Genomic DNA, 17570 nt, shown 5'->3' with positions numbered 1-17570 from the left:
CCAACATGACCTCAGCAAGGACAATCCAGGTGCTCAGGGCTCTCTTTGCCACACATGGCCTCCCCAACGTGTCAGATAATGGGCCTCAGATTACCGCTACTGATTCCCAGGCGTTCCTGAAGGCAAACTGGATTAGACACACCACGTCCGCACCCTTCCACCCATCGACTAAGGGTCAAGCTGAACGGATGGTAAGGATGACAAAGGACGCACTCGCTGTATATGTATATAGTTATCCTTGTATATAGTTGGATTATGTTGTATAGTGTTAAGGGAGGTTTTTCTCAAAGGGGGGAGGGGTGTTATATATCCAGGTGCAGGTCACCTGCATAGCAGCGGACACTAGGGGGAGTTGGCCTGGACGGTTGGCAGGGAAACCTCGTGTCCGGTGGGAAACCTAGGGCCAACCCCATTGGCTAGCCACCTAACTGGCCAGGTATATAAGGTAGCCCGTGTTCCTCAGCACGGGACTTCCCCAATAAAGGGCTGAACCTGTACTCCGGCTGGCATCTCTTCCTTGTGTCGGACCCACTACTTTACAGTATAGAGCACCAAATAATTGAGCTGTTGCAAGAGAAAGTGCGGTAGCCCCTCCGGTTCTCTTTCCACAGTTTAGGCGTAGCCTGCTTTTGAAGACGTGGACTTAGAATCAGGATGCCTCCATCCACCTTAAATGTACAGGGGTGTCTGTTTGCTCTGAGAAAGAAAAGAATTCCTCCTCATCCTCTGCAATGTTCTGCAGTTGCTGCCACTGCTCTTGTTCTCCCCTCCTCCTCCTCCTCCTCCTCTTTATCTTATTACTAATAAGACTGCAAAGGATATAAATTCTTCCATTCTCCACCATTCAGTCAGAATGGAAAAAGCTTCTTGGGTGAGAAGCAAAATGTCTTCAGGGAAAAACAAAGTCCAGTTGCCTCTTGAAAAAGCACCAAAAAGCTGAATGGCTGAGAATTGCCATAGACATGTATTACTAATACGTAATAAGAGTTGTTATTAATCTGCACTGGGCTGGGCATTATGTAGAATGCATATATAATCTGTCCATGAACTCATGGTGGAAAAGATAGAGTCCAAAGATGATCCATAACTTTTTATGATAGTTGTTTTTTTACACAAAAAACCCTTCATTTACACTTAGCTAGTGGTAGGGGAAAAAATCAGATACTCACTGAAGAAAAAATATTTGTGCTGATAGTTATAAGGCATGTATTTCCTTTTCTGCAAACCCAACTGTAAAAGAAAGAAAGTCATGAAAAAAGAAATATCCTTCACTAGATAAGGCTCAAACATTGACAGTGGAGTGGCTAAATAGTTTCTGTTCTGATCTGAAAGGCCAGGGTTCAGTAAAATCTGTTGTTTCTTACCTCCAAAGAAAGAGGTTCCCCTAATGACAAAATAACGGGATGAAATGAAACGTCTGGGTCCTTCTGAAAGCAGTTGGGTTTAGCATGATGCTGGGAATGGTGCAAAGACCACCAATTAGCTGACAGCCCCTGTATAGGAAGAGTGAAAGAAAGCATTGAGGCACTTTTAAAAGATTACTTGACTATTTACTACAGTAGTATTCTGCTTTGAAGAGGCTACATAGAGTGTCAACACTGCTATGTTCTTGCTTTGACAACAGATGAAAATGCAGCCATTTTCTCTTTCCCCTTTTTCTTACTCTTAGAATTAGTTGGTGCAGGGAGGGGGGTTTCGGATGCGAGCTCAATTAGCCATAATAATAACTCTGCTGTGGGAACCCAAGGACAAACTGGGTCCAGAGCTGATAACCTTTAGGCGGGCTGGAGATCTGGGGAGAAAGCCCGTGCTTTAAGCTAATTGGGGAATGTGCTTTATGACTGTTTATTGGGGGTGGGAATTGTATGTTGTCACTTTGTATCCAGGGGAGGGGAATTTAGTTTTTGGGTTCACCTATGTAGTGCTGATACTTTGTTTCCCAAATAAGAGATTCTTTAAGGAAAATAATGCCTCAAAGTTCTTTTGAAGGGTTTCATCTGTCAGAACCATGACATAGAGGAGATTCCACTGAACCTTTGAATCAGATTTTCAGATAAGTTTGAGAGATTGAATCAGCTGACTCTGAATTATCTTGGAGAGGTTCAAAAACAGTTTGAAGATTAAATGCACTTTCCAGCTTTGAAGAATCTCAAGCATTCATTGCATATATGGACAAACCCGGGGGAATTTGAGTACTGTACTGAGCTCTCTAATATTAACTTTAAGTAGGTGGCAAAAGTTTTGTCACCTTTTCAAACCCTGTTTATCAAAGCACTGGAAGATGTGCTGCTCTGCTGTTTGTGTATTTAGATATTTGTTTGGGGGGGGGAAACAGAATACAAAATCGAGGACTAACTTTATTCCGCTCTGTCTCACTTTTAATGAATCTTGCTCTTCCTTGCCTCCACACCATTTTATCGTTATTCTTTTTTGACTCACCTGCAGATATCTGTCGCTGTTAGATTTGTGTCCTGTATTTTCCTACCTTATTTATCTTTAATCAGGCTTATTGATCAAGGAATGTTATCACTGGCACTTAATCAGGCTTATTGATCAGGGAATTTTATCACTGGGATTTAATCAGGCTTATCTTACAGTTGTAGCAAAAGCAGGTGAAGATAACACCTGGTATGCTAATTCTCATCTGATTTCATTGCTAATGTTGATACAAAGGTTTTAATAGCAGTGTTGGCAAATAGGTTACAAATAGTTTGTTATTAAAATCGATCAAACATAGGCTATAGGCCAGGGGTTGGCAACCTTAAATACTCAAGAGCCACTTGGACCCTTTTCCCACAGAAAACACTGGGAGCCACAAAACCCTTTTGACATCTAAAATGAAGATAACACTGCATATATAGTTTTTTTTAACCTTTATGCTATGCATAAAAAAATATAGTGTGTTGCATTTATGAAATCAATGAACTGCTACAAAGAAAACAAATTTTTATTTCTGCTTGCAACAAAAACATTTGAACTAAAAAAAAAGACGCTGGGTCGAAGGTTACTTTCAGATAAAATACTCAATGTCTATTTGAGTCCTCGTATTTAGGAAATAAAAAGCTGGTGCAAACTATAAAAACTACAAATAGAAAAATAGAAAAGAAAAAAATTGCAGGGAAAAAAAAAGAAAAGGACAGGAGGAAAAAAAACACCTTTCTCCTTCATCCCAACAGGTAAAAACAATTTTAGTAGCTGATCTACCATCTTTAAATACAGCATAATTATCCCCATATCTGTTCTCTTAATTTAAAAAAAATCAAAATATTCCATTAAACGTTCTTTACTATAGGTCCAGTAAGGACAACCACATATATTCATATTCTCCCTCTCCCTCACTCTCTTTCTCTCCCTCCCTCCTTCTCTCTCTCTCTCTTTCTGCCCATTCATTCATTAATCCAGTCCATGCGCCCACACAGGCCCACACACTCAAGTTTTTCAATCTTGCTCTTGCGGGGATCAAGAGGTGGAGGAACCAGCCTGAACAAAATGGGACAAATGAATACAGCTACCTTAAGACACCAGCTGCATCTCCGGCATCCCACCACAGCTGACACACTATGAATATTCTTATACGCTGGGTCTCCACTGGGCGCTTGTCTCCTGCCCTTGGTCTGCCAGTCCTCTTCCCCCAGCCAGTGTGTTTGTGTGTGTGTGTGTGTGTGTGAGAGAGAGAGAGAGAGAGGGGGGGAGGGAGGGAGGGAGGGAGGGAGGGAGAGAGAGGCACTTGCGCTTCTCTCTCTCTCTCCCCCTCTCTCTTGGGGGAGCGGGGGCTTTAAGGCTGCTGACCTTCTGGACCTCCATCTACTTGCAGGTTCCAACCAACTGCTTTGTATCTCGCCGAGGTCACCGGGATGTAGCCAAAATAGCTGCGATCGGAATACGCAGATAAATCAGCGTTACGCTGGCATTGAAGGCAAGCGGAGGCAACGGACGGAGCAGGCAGGGCTCACTCCCAACGTCTAGCCTGGGAGCCAGGGCAGCTCCTTCGGACTAACAGACTGCCTGCTAGCTAAGCACTCGGAGCTGGCAGCCTGGCGAGCAGTCTGACTGCATGCCGCAGCCGAGCTACTGCCACAAAGGCCACCCCTATTTATCCTCTGCCGCTTGCCCTTCCTGGGACGGCCTCACACGCTCTCTCGCTCACCTCCTGCGCACGAGGCAGTGGTGTCCCGACTGCAGGAGATGGAGGAGCCCTGCTGGGCGGAGGCGCTGCTGAAGAAGCAAGACCTGGGTGAGGGTGAGCGAGGGAAAGACGAGAGATAGAGATAGAGATAGAGAGAGAGAGAGAGAGAGAGAGAGAGAGAGAGAGAGAGAGAGAGAGAGGGAGCGCAATGGCCTCTCTCTGTCTCTGCAAATAGTGGAGGAGGACTGGGAGCTGCAGTAGAAGGCCACATGGGGCTCCAGAGCTGCGGGTTGCCGACCCGTGCCATAGGCCATGGACTAGTACTGGACTGCAGACTGTTTGGAATTGGGCCACGTAAGTGGCGGGCGAGCTTGCAAAGCTTTATTTGTGCATGGCGGGGATTAGTTTGCACATGTGAAACCATCCCCTCCCTCCCGCCTACCCTGGCCGCCAATGCCAGTCTCTGGAGCCAGGAAGGTTGAGAACCACTGTCCTATATGAATCAAGTCTTGCCACCTTCAGATCTTAAATTTGGATTGGCTCTCAGTTAATTTGCACATTCATATTGTTTATTGCAAGTGAAATTCCATTCTTGGTCTGCAGTTATTAATGAGATAGATGAACAAATAGTTTGATTTAATGTAAGAGAGCTTTCTATGCGGCCGCGAGAGTTGTCTTGGGAGTTTCCCGGTACTCCCATGTTACACCTCTGCTCCGCGAGCTGCATTGGTTACCAGTTGTCTTCCGGGTGAGGTTCAAGGTCTTAGTGATGGTCTTTAAGTCCTTACATGGCATGGGTCCGGAATACCTCGGGGACCACCTGCTGCCGGCGTCGACTCCCCTCCGCCCTGTGCGTTCCCACAGAGAGGGCCTCCTCAGGGTGCCTCCGGTCAGAGAATGCCGGCTGGTGGCCCCCAGGGGGAGGGCCTTCTCTGTGGGCGCCCCGGCTTTGTGGAATCAACTGCCGGTTGAGCTCCGGATGGCACCGGATCTTCGCTCCTTCCGGCGCGGGTTAAAGACCCATTTATTCGAACAAGCTGGCCTGGCCTGATGGGGAGTTAGGGTTTTAATGTTTGTATATTTTTGATTGTTTTAACTTGGGCAATAATTTAATTCTTTTTTAACTTTTGTATTTTTGTATTTTTATTCAAATGCCCTGTTCACCGCCCTGAGTCCTTCGGCAGAAGGGCGGTATAAAAATTTAATAAACTATAAACTATAAACTATAACTATGTTCTTTGAGTGGGAATGGGAAATGGGAATCCCATTTGACACATTGTTATAAATAACACAACACATTTGATACTTACTGATGAAATCTTTTCAGGTACATTTGAAATATTCCCTATTCCTTCCCTTCAATTCTGTGGAACATTCTAAGAATAATATACCTTACTTACCTTTAAATGGCAAATCACAAATTCATGAAAAAGGTGGTTCCATTTTGGATTGCTGAAGACTGAAAGATGTCCCAAATCATGTTGCAGCCAGCCTGCTTGAGACTAAAAAGAAAGGGTGATACACAACAGAAGGGCCATCTTTTGTCTCACTCCTACATCTCCTGGGTTGGAGCTAGGATAACTAAAATAAAAATTCATTCTAGAATTTTTTTTATTCAGTCAAAGGGGCAGCCACACAGAGAAACATTCCAAACAGGATGTGCACAGGAAAGCTTTTCTACAATATAATTGTAGATAAAACCATCTTCCAGAAATGTGATAAACAGTGGGAAGATATGGTTCTTTTTTTATGATGTATTTCTATTTGTGTTCCATCAAGAGCCGTGGTGGCGCAGTGGTTAGAATACAGGCTACTTCTGTTGATTGCCAGCTGCCAGCAGTTTTGCAGTTCAATTCCCACCGGCTCAAGGTTGACTCCATCCTTCCGAGGGCGGTAAAATGAGGACCCAGATTGTTGGGAGCAATATGCTGACTCTGTAAACAGCTTAGAGAAGGCTGTAAAGCACTGTGAAGTGTGTTATGTATCCAAGTCATCTGCATAGCAACAGCCACCAGGGGGCATTGGCCTGGACAGTTTTGGTGGGAAACCTAGTTTCGGCGGGAAACCTAGGGCCAACCCCATTGGCTGGTCGCCTACCTGGCTGGGTATTTAAGGAGGCCAGGTAGCCCTTGTTCTGGCAGTACGCTACCCCCCCAATAAAGAGCTGAACACGTACTTCGGCTGGCGTCTCTTCCTTGCGTCGGACCCACTACATTACAGTGGCGACGAAGGTGGGATTTGCTGCCGACAAGGAGCTGAAGTCACTTGGGGAGCGCACCGCACGCTGAAGGAAGGAGGAATCTTCCCTTCCTCCCAACGCGACCGCCAGCCACCGCCACCGGCCACCCACACGCCGCAACGACTGATGGGACAATGGCACGAGCTGGGCAATCCCGCGAGTTCGACACCCGCCACCCAGAGAAATGGGCCCGGTACCTGTCGCACGTTGAGCTGTAAATGAGATTTAACCAAATCTCGGAAGACGGCTCGAAAGCGGCAGCCCTGCTCTGCCTAGGCGGACCAGCACTCCTCGAGGTCGCCGCAAACCTGTTCGCTCCAGAGGCCATCAATACTGTCTCGTACCGGGACCGCGTAGCTAAGCTGAATGCCAATTTCCGGCCCCGCAGATCCAAGCTGGCTGCCTGTGCCCAGTTCGAGAGGAGGAACCAGCGGCCCAACGAGTCCGGGGCCGATTTCATCGCCGCTTTACAAGAAGCCGCTGTCGCCTGCAAGTTCTCAAATTTGGAGGAGCAGCTACGAGACAGGCTGGTTTGCGGCCTACGGGACATGAGGCTGCAGGAGCACCTGTTCGAGAGGGAGGAGGTTTCGCTCCAGGAAGCCCAGGACGCCATCCTGGCCCACGAGGCAGCCTGCGGGGCCGTCCAGGCTCTCCAGGAAGCCAACCCCAGCGGCCTGGCAGCCAGCGTCCACCAGCAGGTCACCTCAGACAAGGGCGGACAGAGCATCGACCTCCTCCAGCGGAAGTCGACCCCCGACCATCAAGGCGGACGCCCAGACAAGCCCAGGCCCTCTAGCAACACTACCAACCCGCAAAAGTGCGCAGGGTGTGGTGGAAACCACGTGCGCAGCCTCTGCAAGTTCCGGTCGGCCACGTGTCGGGCCTGCAAGAAAACAGGCCACATAGCCGCGGTCTGTCGTAGCTGCCGCCCCTGAGAGGAGATCCACAAGCTGCAACAGGAGGAATCGCTGTTCGAAGGTACTGGGGCCCCGACCAAAACGCGAATTGGCTATGTTGAGAGCCGGCTGGCCATCCACCACACGGGTAGCCGCCGGCTGCTCAAACCCAAAATTAGATTAACAATCCGCTTGCAAGGCGTTCCTTGCAGCATGGAGCTTGACTCCGGATCCGCGGTCTCTATCATTTTGGATGAGACCCTTAACTTGGTGGAGCAGTGGAGCCTTGGTGAAGCAGTGGGCTAATGCCTCCTTAAGTAACACCAGCTGCCTGCAATTAGTGCAGGTTCGCATCCCACCAGGCTCAAGGTTGACTCAGCCTTCCATCCTTCCGAGGTAGGTAAAATGAGGACCCAGATTGTTGGGGGCAATTAAGCTGACTTTGTAATAATGCCGCTTGGGGGGTGTATGAAAGCCCTAATAAGCAGGCATATACATAGAATGAAGGCTACTGCTAAGCTTGTAAGCCGCTCTGAGTCTTCGGAGAAGGGCGGGATATAAATGGAATTAAATAAAAATAAATAAAATAACTACATTAATGGCCGGAGCAAGCAGCGGATTAAATTACGGCCTTCAAATTTAGCCCTGACCGACTTCCAGAACTCACCGGTCAAGGAAAAGGGGGAGGCCACTGTTTCCGTGGGGTTTAAGAGTCGCGAAGGGCACCTGGAGGTAGTAGTGGTAGAGGGCTGGAGAGCCAGCCTAGTCAGCCTAGACTGGTTTGAGGCCCTAGGAATCACCGTCTCCGGGATCCACCGGATCCAGGGAGAATCCATCAAGGCCATCTGCAAAGAGTTCTCAGACATCTTCTATGGGACGCTGGGCAGGTACACAGGGCCCCCCATCCTTGGTGGAGCAGTGGGCTAATGCCTCCTTAAGTAACACCAGCTGCCTGCAATTAGTGCAGGTTCGCATCCCACCAGGCTCAAGGTTGACTCAGCCTTCCATCCTTCCAAGGTAGGTAAAATGAGGACCCAGATTGTTGGGGGCAATAAGCTGACTTTGTAATAATGCCGCTTGGGGGGGGGGCGAAAGCCCTAATAAGCAGGCATATACATAGAATGAAGGCTACTGCTAAGCTTGTAAGCTGCCCTGAGTCTTCGGAGAAGGGCGGGATATAAATGGAAATTTAAAAAAAATCTCATTCAAACTAAACCCGAACATTCCCCCTGTTAGGGTCAGGCCGCGGCGAGTTCCCTTTGCCCTCAAGCACAAGATCGAGTGCGAACTGGATAAGCTGGTGGCGCAGGGAATCTTAGAGCCCGTAGATGGGGGGGGAATGGGAGACCCCGATAGTCACCGCACTCAAACCCAACGGGGAGGTAAAGATCTGCGCCGACTACAAATGCTCAGTGAACCGCGCCCTAAACCCGCACGCTTACCCGGTCTCCACGGTTAGCCATGTTCTAGCTTCCCTCCAAGGCGGCGCCATATTTGCAAGGCTCGATCTTGTGCAGGCGTACCAGCAACTCACGGTTACCTGGGCAACGGCTGATGCCCAGACAATAGTGACTCACAGGGGAGCATTCAGGGTGAATAGGCTACAGTTTGGGATCAGCGTAGCTCCTGGCATTTTCCAGGAGATCATGGAGAAGACGCTCAGGGGCATCCCGGGGGTTTGTCCCTATTTTGATGACGTCCTGACCGCAGGAGCATCAACGGAGGAACTGGCAGGTAGGCTGAGGAAGGTACTAACCAGGCTGCGCACTGCTGGGCTCAAATTGAAGAGGGAGAAGTGCAGCATAGGGGTCCAGTCCACAGAATTTCTGGGATTCAGGGAAAATGCCAAGGGAATCCACCCCACAGAGTCCAAGGTGAGGGCAATCAAACTGGCACCCACACCCAAGAACAAGGCGGAGCTACAGGCATTCCTGGGCCTGCTTAACTTCTATCACGCATTCCTTCCACACAAGGCAGCCATTGCAGAGCCACTTCACAGGTTACTGGACAAGCAGGCAGCATGGGTCTGGACTTCCGTCCACGACCAAAGCTTCAGGGCTTTAAAAGCACTACTGTCGAATATGTCCACAGTAACCCACTTCATTGAGACAAAGCCCATACGCGTCGCATGTGATGCATCCCCTTATGGTGTGGGCGCAGTACTCAGTCACCTCGAGCCTAATGGGGCTCAAATCCCCATAGCCTACTATTCCAGGACGCTGTCTGGAGCAGAGGAACTACGCCCAAATTGACAGGGAAGCCCTGGCAATCGTGGCTGGAATCAAGAAGTTCCACGATTATCTGTATGGCAGGGAGTTTACTGTCTACACAGACCACAAGCTCCTGCTAGGCCTATTCACCACGGACAAGCAGACCCCCAAATACTGTCCCCCAGAATGCTCCGGTGGTCCATCTTCCTTGCGGCCTACAATTGCAAGCTGGTGCACAAGCCAGGGAAGGAGATGGGCCACGCAGACGGCCTAAGTAGGCTACCCATAGACACCACGGAGCCAGACCCAGCACCAGCAACACAAATCCTAGCCCTGCAGGAACTATCAGAATGCCCAGTACATGTCAAGGACATTGCAACCAGCACAGCTGCTGACAACATCATGAGCAGGGTACTCTCATGGGTTTGCACGGGGTGGCAGGACAAGTCTCCGGGGCCTGATTTCCAGGCCTATTTCACCAGGCGACACGAGCTCTCCACGCACCAGGGTTGTCTCCTTTGGGGAAGCAGGGTCATCATTCCCACCGCAGTCAGGGGCAGGGTATTGGAATCCTTACACGAGGGACATCCGGGGGTGGTCAGGATGAAGGCACTGGCCAGAAGCTACCTCTGGTGGCCAGGGCTGGACAAGGACATTGAGGAATGGGTTAAGGCCTGTTATACATGCCAGAGATCCAGGCCAGAGATGCCTCACACCCCAGTGCACAGGTGGGAAGCCACACACACACACTGGTCCCGCATTCACATCGACTATGCGGGGCCGTTCCAGGGCCAACTGTTCTTAGTGGTAGTGGACAGCCACTCAAAGTGGTTAGAGGTAGTCCCTGTCCCCAACATGACCTCAGCAAGGACAATCCAGGTGCTCAGAGCCCTCTTTGCCAGACATGGTCTCCCCGACGTAATTGTGTCTGATAACGGGCCTCAGTTTACCACTACTGATTTCCAGGCGTTCTTGAAGGTGAATTGGATTAGACACACCACCTCCACGCCCTTTCATCCATCGACTAACAGACAAGCTGAACGAATGGTAAGGACGACCAAGGACGCACTCCGGCGCATCATCAGCGGGGACTGGCATCACAGACTGGCGAAATTTCTACTTGCCCAACACAGTACACCATGCGTTGCTACCAGAAAGAGCCCAGCAGAACTTCGATGGGGACGGCATCTCATCACCAAGCTGGACCGTTTACACCCGGACCGAGTAGCAGCAGAGACGGATAGGCCACCACCACCATCATCATCATCATCAACACACAGGGTTCTCAATGTGGGGGACCTGGTCTGGGCAAGGAACTACGGGGCAGGGCATCCATGGATTCCGGGGACAGTGGTTGAGAAAACTGGACCCCTCTCTTACATCGTGGGTGTGGAGGGGGACAGACACATAAGGCGACACATCGACCAGCTCAGAGGAAGGGTTCCTGAGTGCACCACACACGCCCAACAGGAGAGCCACACCCCAGGGGAGGTCAGCCCAACCGGAAACAACTCAGAACCAGAACCAGAGGAGGAGGGCCTCCTGCAACCAGCTCTGCTCAACCCAGCACAGAGGCTTCACGAGCCGGCTGTCCAGGTCCAGGGCCAAGCCACACCTAGACGGTCCACCCAGCCCCACAGAACACCTGCCTATTTAGCGGACTATGTGTGCAAGTGACCTTTCAGCAGTTGAATGGGTATCGGCACATTGTATATAGTTGTGCATGCATACAGTGGTAATGTGGTTCTTCTCTAAGGGGGGAGGGGTGTTATGTATCCAAGTCATCTGCATAGCAACAGCCACCAGGGGGCGTTGGCCTGGACGGTTTTGGCGGGAAACCTAGTTTCGGCAGGAAACCTAGGGCCAACCCCATTGGCTGGTCGCCTACCTGGCTGGGTATTTAAGGAGGCCAGGTAGCCCTTGTTCTGGCAGTACGCTACCCCCCCCCAATAAAGAGCTGAACACGTACTCCGGCTGGCGTCTCTTCCTTGCGTCGGACCCACTACATTACAAAGTGGTATATAAGTCTAAGTGGCTTATGGCTATTGCTATTACCAGTGCTTTTTTTACTAAAAAAACAAAAGGTGCCAGAACTCCGTTCTGGGTGTTCTATGACAAAAAAAAAGCCCTGGCTATTACTGTTCTCCAGAATGGGAGATTTGAGATATAAGATGAAATGGACCCAATATCCTTTTCTAATGAATCATTTGTTGAGCAGGCCCCTCCCCCTTGATGCTATGACGGCCTGCTTAACAGATAAAAATCTTTTTCTCCCACCAACGAACAGCTGGTTTTGACACCACAGCTGGTTTTTGGGTAGCTTTGCCCTCCATTCTTTCAATGAGAGACTAGGAAGGACCCAAGAAGAACTTCGGACGATTGTGTGCACCGATGGAGAACAGGGAGTCTGGATGTCTTCAATTCTTGGTAAGGTATGATCGGAAGATCTGGTTTCTTCCCACATTTTCTCTTCAGTTGCTCATTTTTTTAAGTATGCCTGGGTTTAATTGCAATTTTTGAAACTTCACAATCTCTTGATTTATGACTAGTTGACATCTGATCTATTTTAGAACTCCTTGTTGGACTTTTGCAACTTTTTTTCCTTTTCTTTCATTGCTTATTATCAAATTTTAAACTATTTGTCTTTAACCATAAAGAAGTTGTGGTGGGACTTACATTTACATAAGCTGATACTATAAGTTTTGTTCCTTCTAGCATTTTTCTTTTCCTTTTTCCTTAAAATAGTGATATGCCGGCGGGTTATTCCTAGGGGAAGAGCGTTCTCTGTGGGCGCGCCGGCCCTATGGAACCAACTTCCCACGGAACTTAGGACTGCCCCCGACCTTCGTTCATTTTGCCGGGACCTGAAAACCTGGTTCTTAAAGCTGTCTGGCCCAGACTGAGGGGTTTTAATTTTAATTGGGTTTTAGTTTTAAATTTCGGGGACTTGAATTAATTAATTGTTTTAACTCATTTTAATTTTTGTATGTTATGCTTTTAATTTTCCCTGTAAACCGCCCTGAGTCCTACAGGAATAGGGTGGTATATAAATTTAATAAAATAAAATAAATAAAATAAAATAAATATTTATTTCTTAAATTTTGACGGGAAACTTTCCTTTACTTTAATAGCAAGGGGCAGAGACCCTTTCCCTGTAGAAGCTGTTATGATTTATTTACTTCTCCTGTCCTTAGAATAAAAGTGTTTCTCGTGCCTCTAAAAGGAGACAAAATAGTTTGGGAGGCAACTGAGAAAGAATGTTTTCCAAATTACAGGCTTTATTTGAAAATATAAACAAAAAGATTGATGAGTCAGTAACAGTTTGGCAAAGTTAAGGAAATAATAGCTGAACCCGATTTCCAATTTGAGGAATTGGAATCTGATCTGTTGCTGTGTGTGAAAAAGAAAGTGCTTGGTTTGAAAAATATAGAATTGCCAGAAAAGATTAAAAAAGAATAGGAATATAAGAAATTCTGAGATAATGGATATGATGAAAGATGGACTGGACTTTCTTGGGAAGAAGAATGTTGTCAAGGAGAATTATTCAACAATGGATGTTGCAGAATTATTTACAATTATTAACTTTGAAAATGAGATGCAATTGTTGGGAAAGTTCCCAGTTAAAAACCCAAGCAACGGTTTCACCCAAGAAAGGTATTTGATCCTGGGCTCAGAGATAATGACTGGGGCAATTTATGGTAAATAAGAAACTGTGTAGACTTTCTATGAGTAAATTACAACAATAAACTGTTAATAGAGTGCTTTGAACATTAATTTTACTATTGCTTAACCTGTTTACTATTTTGTCTTTCATATAGGTAAGGTATGACAGGTCAATTGGGTTGCAAATAGATTTACAAACTTATAAATTTTGGACCTGCTTTGCAAGTGGGGGAAGCTATTATTGCTTAAATAGTTTTGTCAGTGTTTAACCATAATATGTGTTTTTATCCTTTTTAAAAAAATCCCATTTTTTCAATGTTTTTGTTTAGTTTTGTCACTATTTTTTATTTTGTATTTTAACCTTTTGAATAAAATAAAATTGTTGGCAGAATTATTTGTTGGGCAAAATAAAAGTAGTTTTTTCGCTAACTGAATTACTTAATTGCTCAACCTTCGTTATTCCAAACAGTTTAGAGCAAAATTCTGAAGGCTCATAACAACTGAATAGGTGTTATTTTCCTTACAGAGAAATTATTTTATTTTAATTTAGTTAAAAGGTGCTGTAGGAATCATATCTAATGGGAAATTTAATTTTGTCTAAAAATAAATTTAATTTTGTCTAAAAATAAAATCAAGCAAATTACCTGTGCAAGGGTCAAACAAAGTGTCGCAAGAAGAAAAGGTGTTATAGATGTCCCAAAATACCACAACACAAACCAGCCAGCAGCATCCAGCAGTAAAATGTGCAGAAGGGTCAGGAAAAAGAACAATTGGTTTGGCTTGAAGAGTCCCATCTTTTCAACAGTGGACACCAGCTCCCGAAAATCTTCTACTAATAATTTCTATGGGGGGAAAAACGCAACAAATTTGCAGGTATTTTGACTCCATGAATACTGCATAGCTAGCCAGTGGCCTCAACAGTTAACATAAAAAACTCTTGGTGGAATTGCCATCCTTTTCCTGCCAAAATTTTTATAGAGGAATTAAGAGGAAACTGCTAGACAATTTACTACCCACTTTGGGGACATATGGATCATCATTCATCATTCAATTAATGACCATTCAAAGTTACTTATGACCATTTTTCATACTTATGATTGTTGCAGCATCCCACTTGATCATATGATCAAAATTCAGAAACTTGGCAACTGGCTCATATTTATGATGGTTGCAATGTCCTGGGTTCATGTGATCACTTTTTGCAACTTTCTGACAAGCAAAATCAGATTCATTTAACAACCATGTTACTAATTTAACAACTGCAGTGATAAACTTAACAACCGTGGCAAGAAAGATTGTAAAATGGAGCAAAATTTACTTAACAACTATCTAGCTTAGCCACAGAAAATTTGGGCTTAGTTGTGGTCATAAGCCAAGGTCTACCTGTAATGGAGAAACTGACACACACAGAGAAAGAAATATGGTGATAAAATCATAAAATGTGTTAAATAAAATAATTTTATGACAAATTGATATAGCTTTCTTGAGTGTCCACAAGTTGGCACCAATTTGGAGACTCCTCCAATGCACATAGTGATTTGTGATCAGAGGGTTATTAGAAGACATGGTGGTGCAGTGATTAGAATGCAGTTGTTGTTGTTGTTAGCTGCGAAGTCGTGTCCGACTCATCGCGACCCTATGGACAACATTCCTCCAGGCCTTCCTGTCTTCTACCATCTTCTGGAGTTCATTTAAGCTCACGCCTACTGCTTCAGTGACTCCATCCAGCCACCTCATCCTCTGTCGTCCCCTTCTTCTATTGCCCTCGATCTTTCCCAGCATTAGGCTCTTCTCCAGTGAGTCCTTCCTTCTCATTAGGTGGCCAAAGTATTTGAGTTTTAGCTTCAGGATCTGGCCTTCTAAAGAGCAGTCAGGATTGATCTCCTCTAGGACTGACCGGTTTGATCGCCTTGCAGTCCAAGGGACTCGCAGGAGTCTTCTCCAGCACCACAGTTCAAAGGCCTCAATTCTTTGGCGCTCAGCCTTTCTTATGGTCCAACTTTCACTGCCATACATTGCAACTGGGAAGACCATAGCCTTGACTATACGCACTTTTGTTGACAGGGTGATGTCTCTGCTTTTTAGTGTGCTGTCTAGATTTGCCATGGCTTTCCTCCCGAGGAGCAAGCGTCTTTTAATTTCTTGGCTACAGTCCCCATCTGCAGTGATCTTGGAGCCCAGGAAAACAAAATCTGTCACTACCTCCATTTCTTCCCCATCTATTTGCCATGAATTGAGAGGGCCAGATGCCATGATCTTGGTTTTCTTAATATTAAGTTTCAACCCAAGTTTTGCACTCTCCTTCTTCACCCGCAACAACAGGCTCTTTAGTTCTTCTTCACTTTCTGCCATTAGAGTGGTATCATCTGCGTATCTTAGGTTGTTGATATTTCTTCCAGCAATCTTAATTCCAACTTTTGATTCATCTAGCCCTGCCTTTCTCATGATGTGCTCTGCATATAAGTTAAATAGGCAGGGCGACAGTATACAGCCTTGCCGGACTCCTTTCCCAATTTTGAACCAATCAGTGGTTCCGTGTCCAGTTCTCACTGTTGCTTCTTGACCCGCATATAAGTTTCTCAAGAGACAAATAAGATGGTCTGGTACTCCCATCTCTTTAAGAACTTGCCACAGTTTGTTATGATCCACACAATCAAAGGCTTTAGCATAGTCAATGAAGCAGAAGTAGATGTTTTTTTGGAACTCCCTAGCTTTCTCCATGATCCAGCGTATGTTGGCTATTTGATCTCTAGTTCCTCTGCCTCTTCGAAATCCTGCCTGCACTTCTGGTAGTTCTCGATCCACATACTGCTGAAGTCTAGCTTGTAGGATTTTAAGCATGACTTTACTAGCATGAGAAATGAGTGCAATGGTGCGATAGTTTGAACATTCTTTGGCACTGCCTTTCTTTGGAATTGGAATGTAAACTGATCTTTTCCAATCCTGTGGCCACTGCTGAGTTTTCCAAATTTGCTGGCAAATTGAGTGTAGCACTTTTACTGCACTGTCTTTTAAGATTTTGAATAGCTCAGCTGGAATACTGTCACCTCCACTAGCTTTGTTGTTGCTCAGCTTTTCTAAGGCCCACTTCACTTCACATTCTAGGATGTCTGGCTCGAGGTCAGTGACCACCTCATTGTGATTATCTGGGACGTTAAGCTCATTCTTGTATAGTTCTTCTGTGTAATTTTGCCACCTCTTCTTAATCTCTTCTGCCTCTGTTAGGTCCCTGCCATTTTGGTCCTTTATCATGCCCATTTTTGCATGGAATGTTCCCTTCATCTCTCCAATTTTCTTGAAAAGATCTCTGGTCCTCCCTATTCTATTGTTTTCTTCTATTTCTTTGCACTGTTCATTTAAGAAGGCATTCTTATCTCTTCTAGCTATTCTCTGGAATTCTGCATTCAATTGGGCATATCTATGTTTTTCTCCCTTGCCTTTCGCTTTCCTCCTTTCCTCAGCTATTTGCAAAGCTTCCTCAGACAGCCATTTTGCTTTCTTGCATTTCTTTTTCTTTGGGATGGTTTTGGTTGCTACCTGTTGTACAATGTCGCGAACCTCTGTCCATAGTTCTTCAGGCACTCTGTCTATCAGATCTAATTCCTTAAATCTATTTGTCACCTCTACTGTATATTCAACAGGGATATGATTTAATTCATACCTGACTGGCCTAGTGCTTTTCCCTACTTTCTTCAGTTTAAGCCTAAACTTTGCAAGGAGAAGCTCATGGTCTGAGCCACAGTCAGCTCCTGGTCTTGTTTTTACCGACTGTATAGAGCTTCTCCATCTTTGGCTGCAGAGCATATAGTCAATCTGATTTCTGTGTTGACCATCTGGTGATGTCCATGTGTAGAGCCGTCTCTTGGGTTGTTGGAAAAGAGTGTTTGCTATGACCATCGTATTCTCTTGACAAAATTCTATCAGCCTGTGCCCTGCTTCATTTTGTACTCCAAGGCCAAACTTGCCTGTTATTCCAGTTATCTTTTGGCTTCCTACTTTAGCATTCCAATCCCCCATGATGATAAGGACATCATTTTTTGGTGTTAGTTCTATAAGGTGCTGTAGGGCTTCATAGAACCGGTCAATTTCATCCTCTTCAGCACTGGTGGTTGGGGCATAGACTTGGACTACTGTGATATTGAATGGTTTCCCTTGGATTCGAACTGAGATCATTCTGTCATTTTGAGGATTGTATCCCAGTATTGATTTTCCTACTCTTTTATTGACTATGAAGGCTACTCCATTTCTTCTGAGGGATTCTTGCCCGCAGTAGTATACCTGATGGTCATCTGAATTAAATTCACCCATTCCTGTCCATTTTAGTTCGCTGATACCTAAGATGTCGATGTTCAGTCTTGTCATCTCTTGTTTGACCACGTCCAGCTTTCCTTGATTCATGGATCTTACATTCCAGGTTCCTATGGAGAAAAAATCTT

The 17570-nt window shown here is 46.0% G+C and overlaps 1 protein-coding gene across 1 annotated transcript in view; it reads right to left on the bottom strand.

The window, feature by feature from the left end:
• The window catches only part of LOC308661045 (acyl-CoA (8-3)-desaturase-like), a gene marked incomplete at both ends in the record, with an annotated part of 55934 nt that overhangs the window by 27464 nt on the left and 10900 nt on the right, over positions 1-17570 (bottom strand). Inside the window, 4 exons of the mRNA XM_081315750.1 lie at positions 1170-1230; positions 1365-1493; positions 5527-5628; positions 13779-13976. Coding sequence (XP_081171876.1) covers positions 1170-1230; positions 1365-1493; positions 5527-5628; positions 13779-13976 — 490 coding nt within the window. The remainder of the gene's footprint in view (positions 1-1169; positions 1231-1364; positions 1494-5526; positions 5629-13778; positions 13977-17570) is intronic.

The sequence above is a fragment of the Vipera berus genome (genome assembly GCF_964194415.1).
Source record: "Vipera berus genome assembly, chromosome: 1".
NCBI lineage: Eukaryota > Metazoa > Chordata > Lepidosauria > Squamata > Viperidae > Vipera > Vipera berus.
The sequence above is the reverse complement of the archived record's forward strand: the minus strand, read 5'-3'. Positions and strand labels throughout refer to the sequence as shown.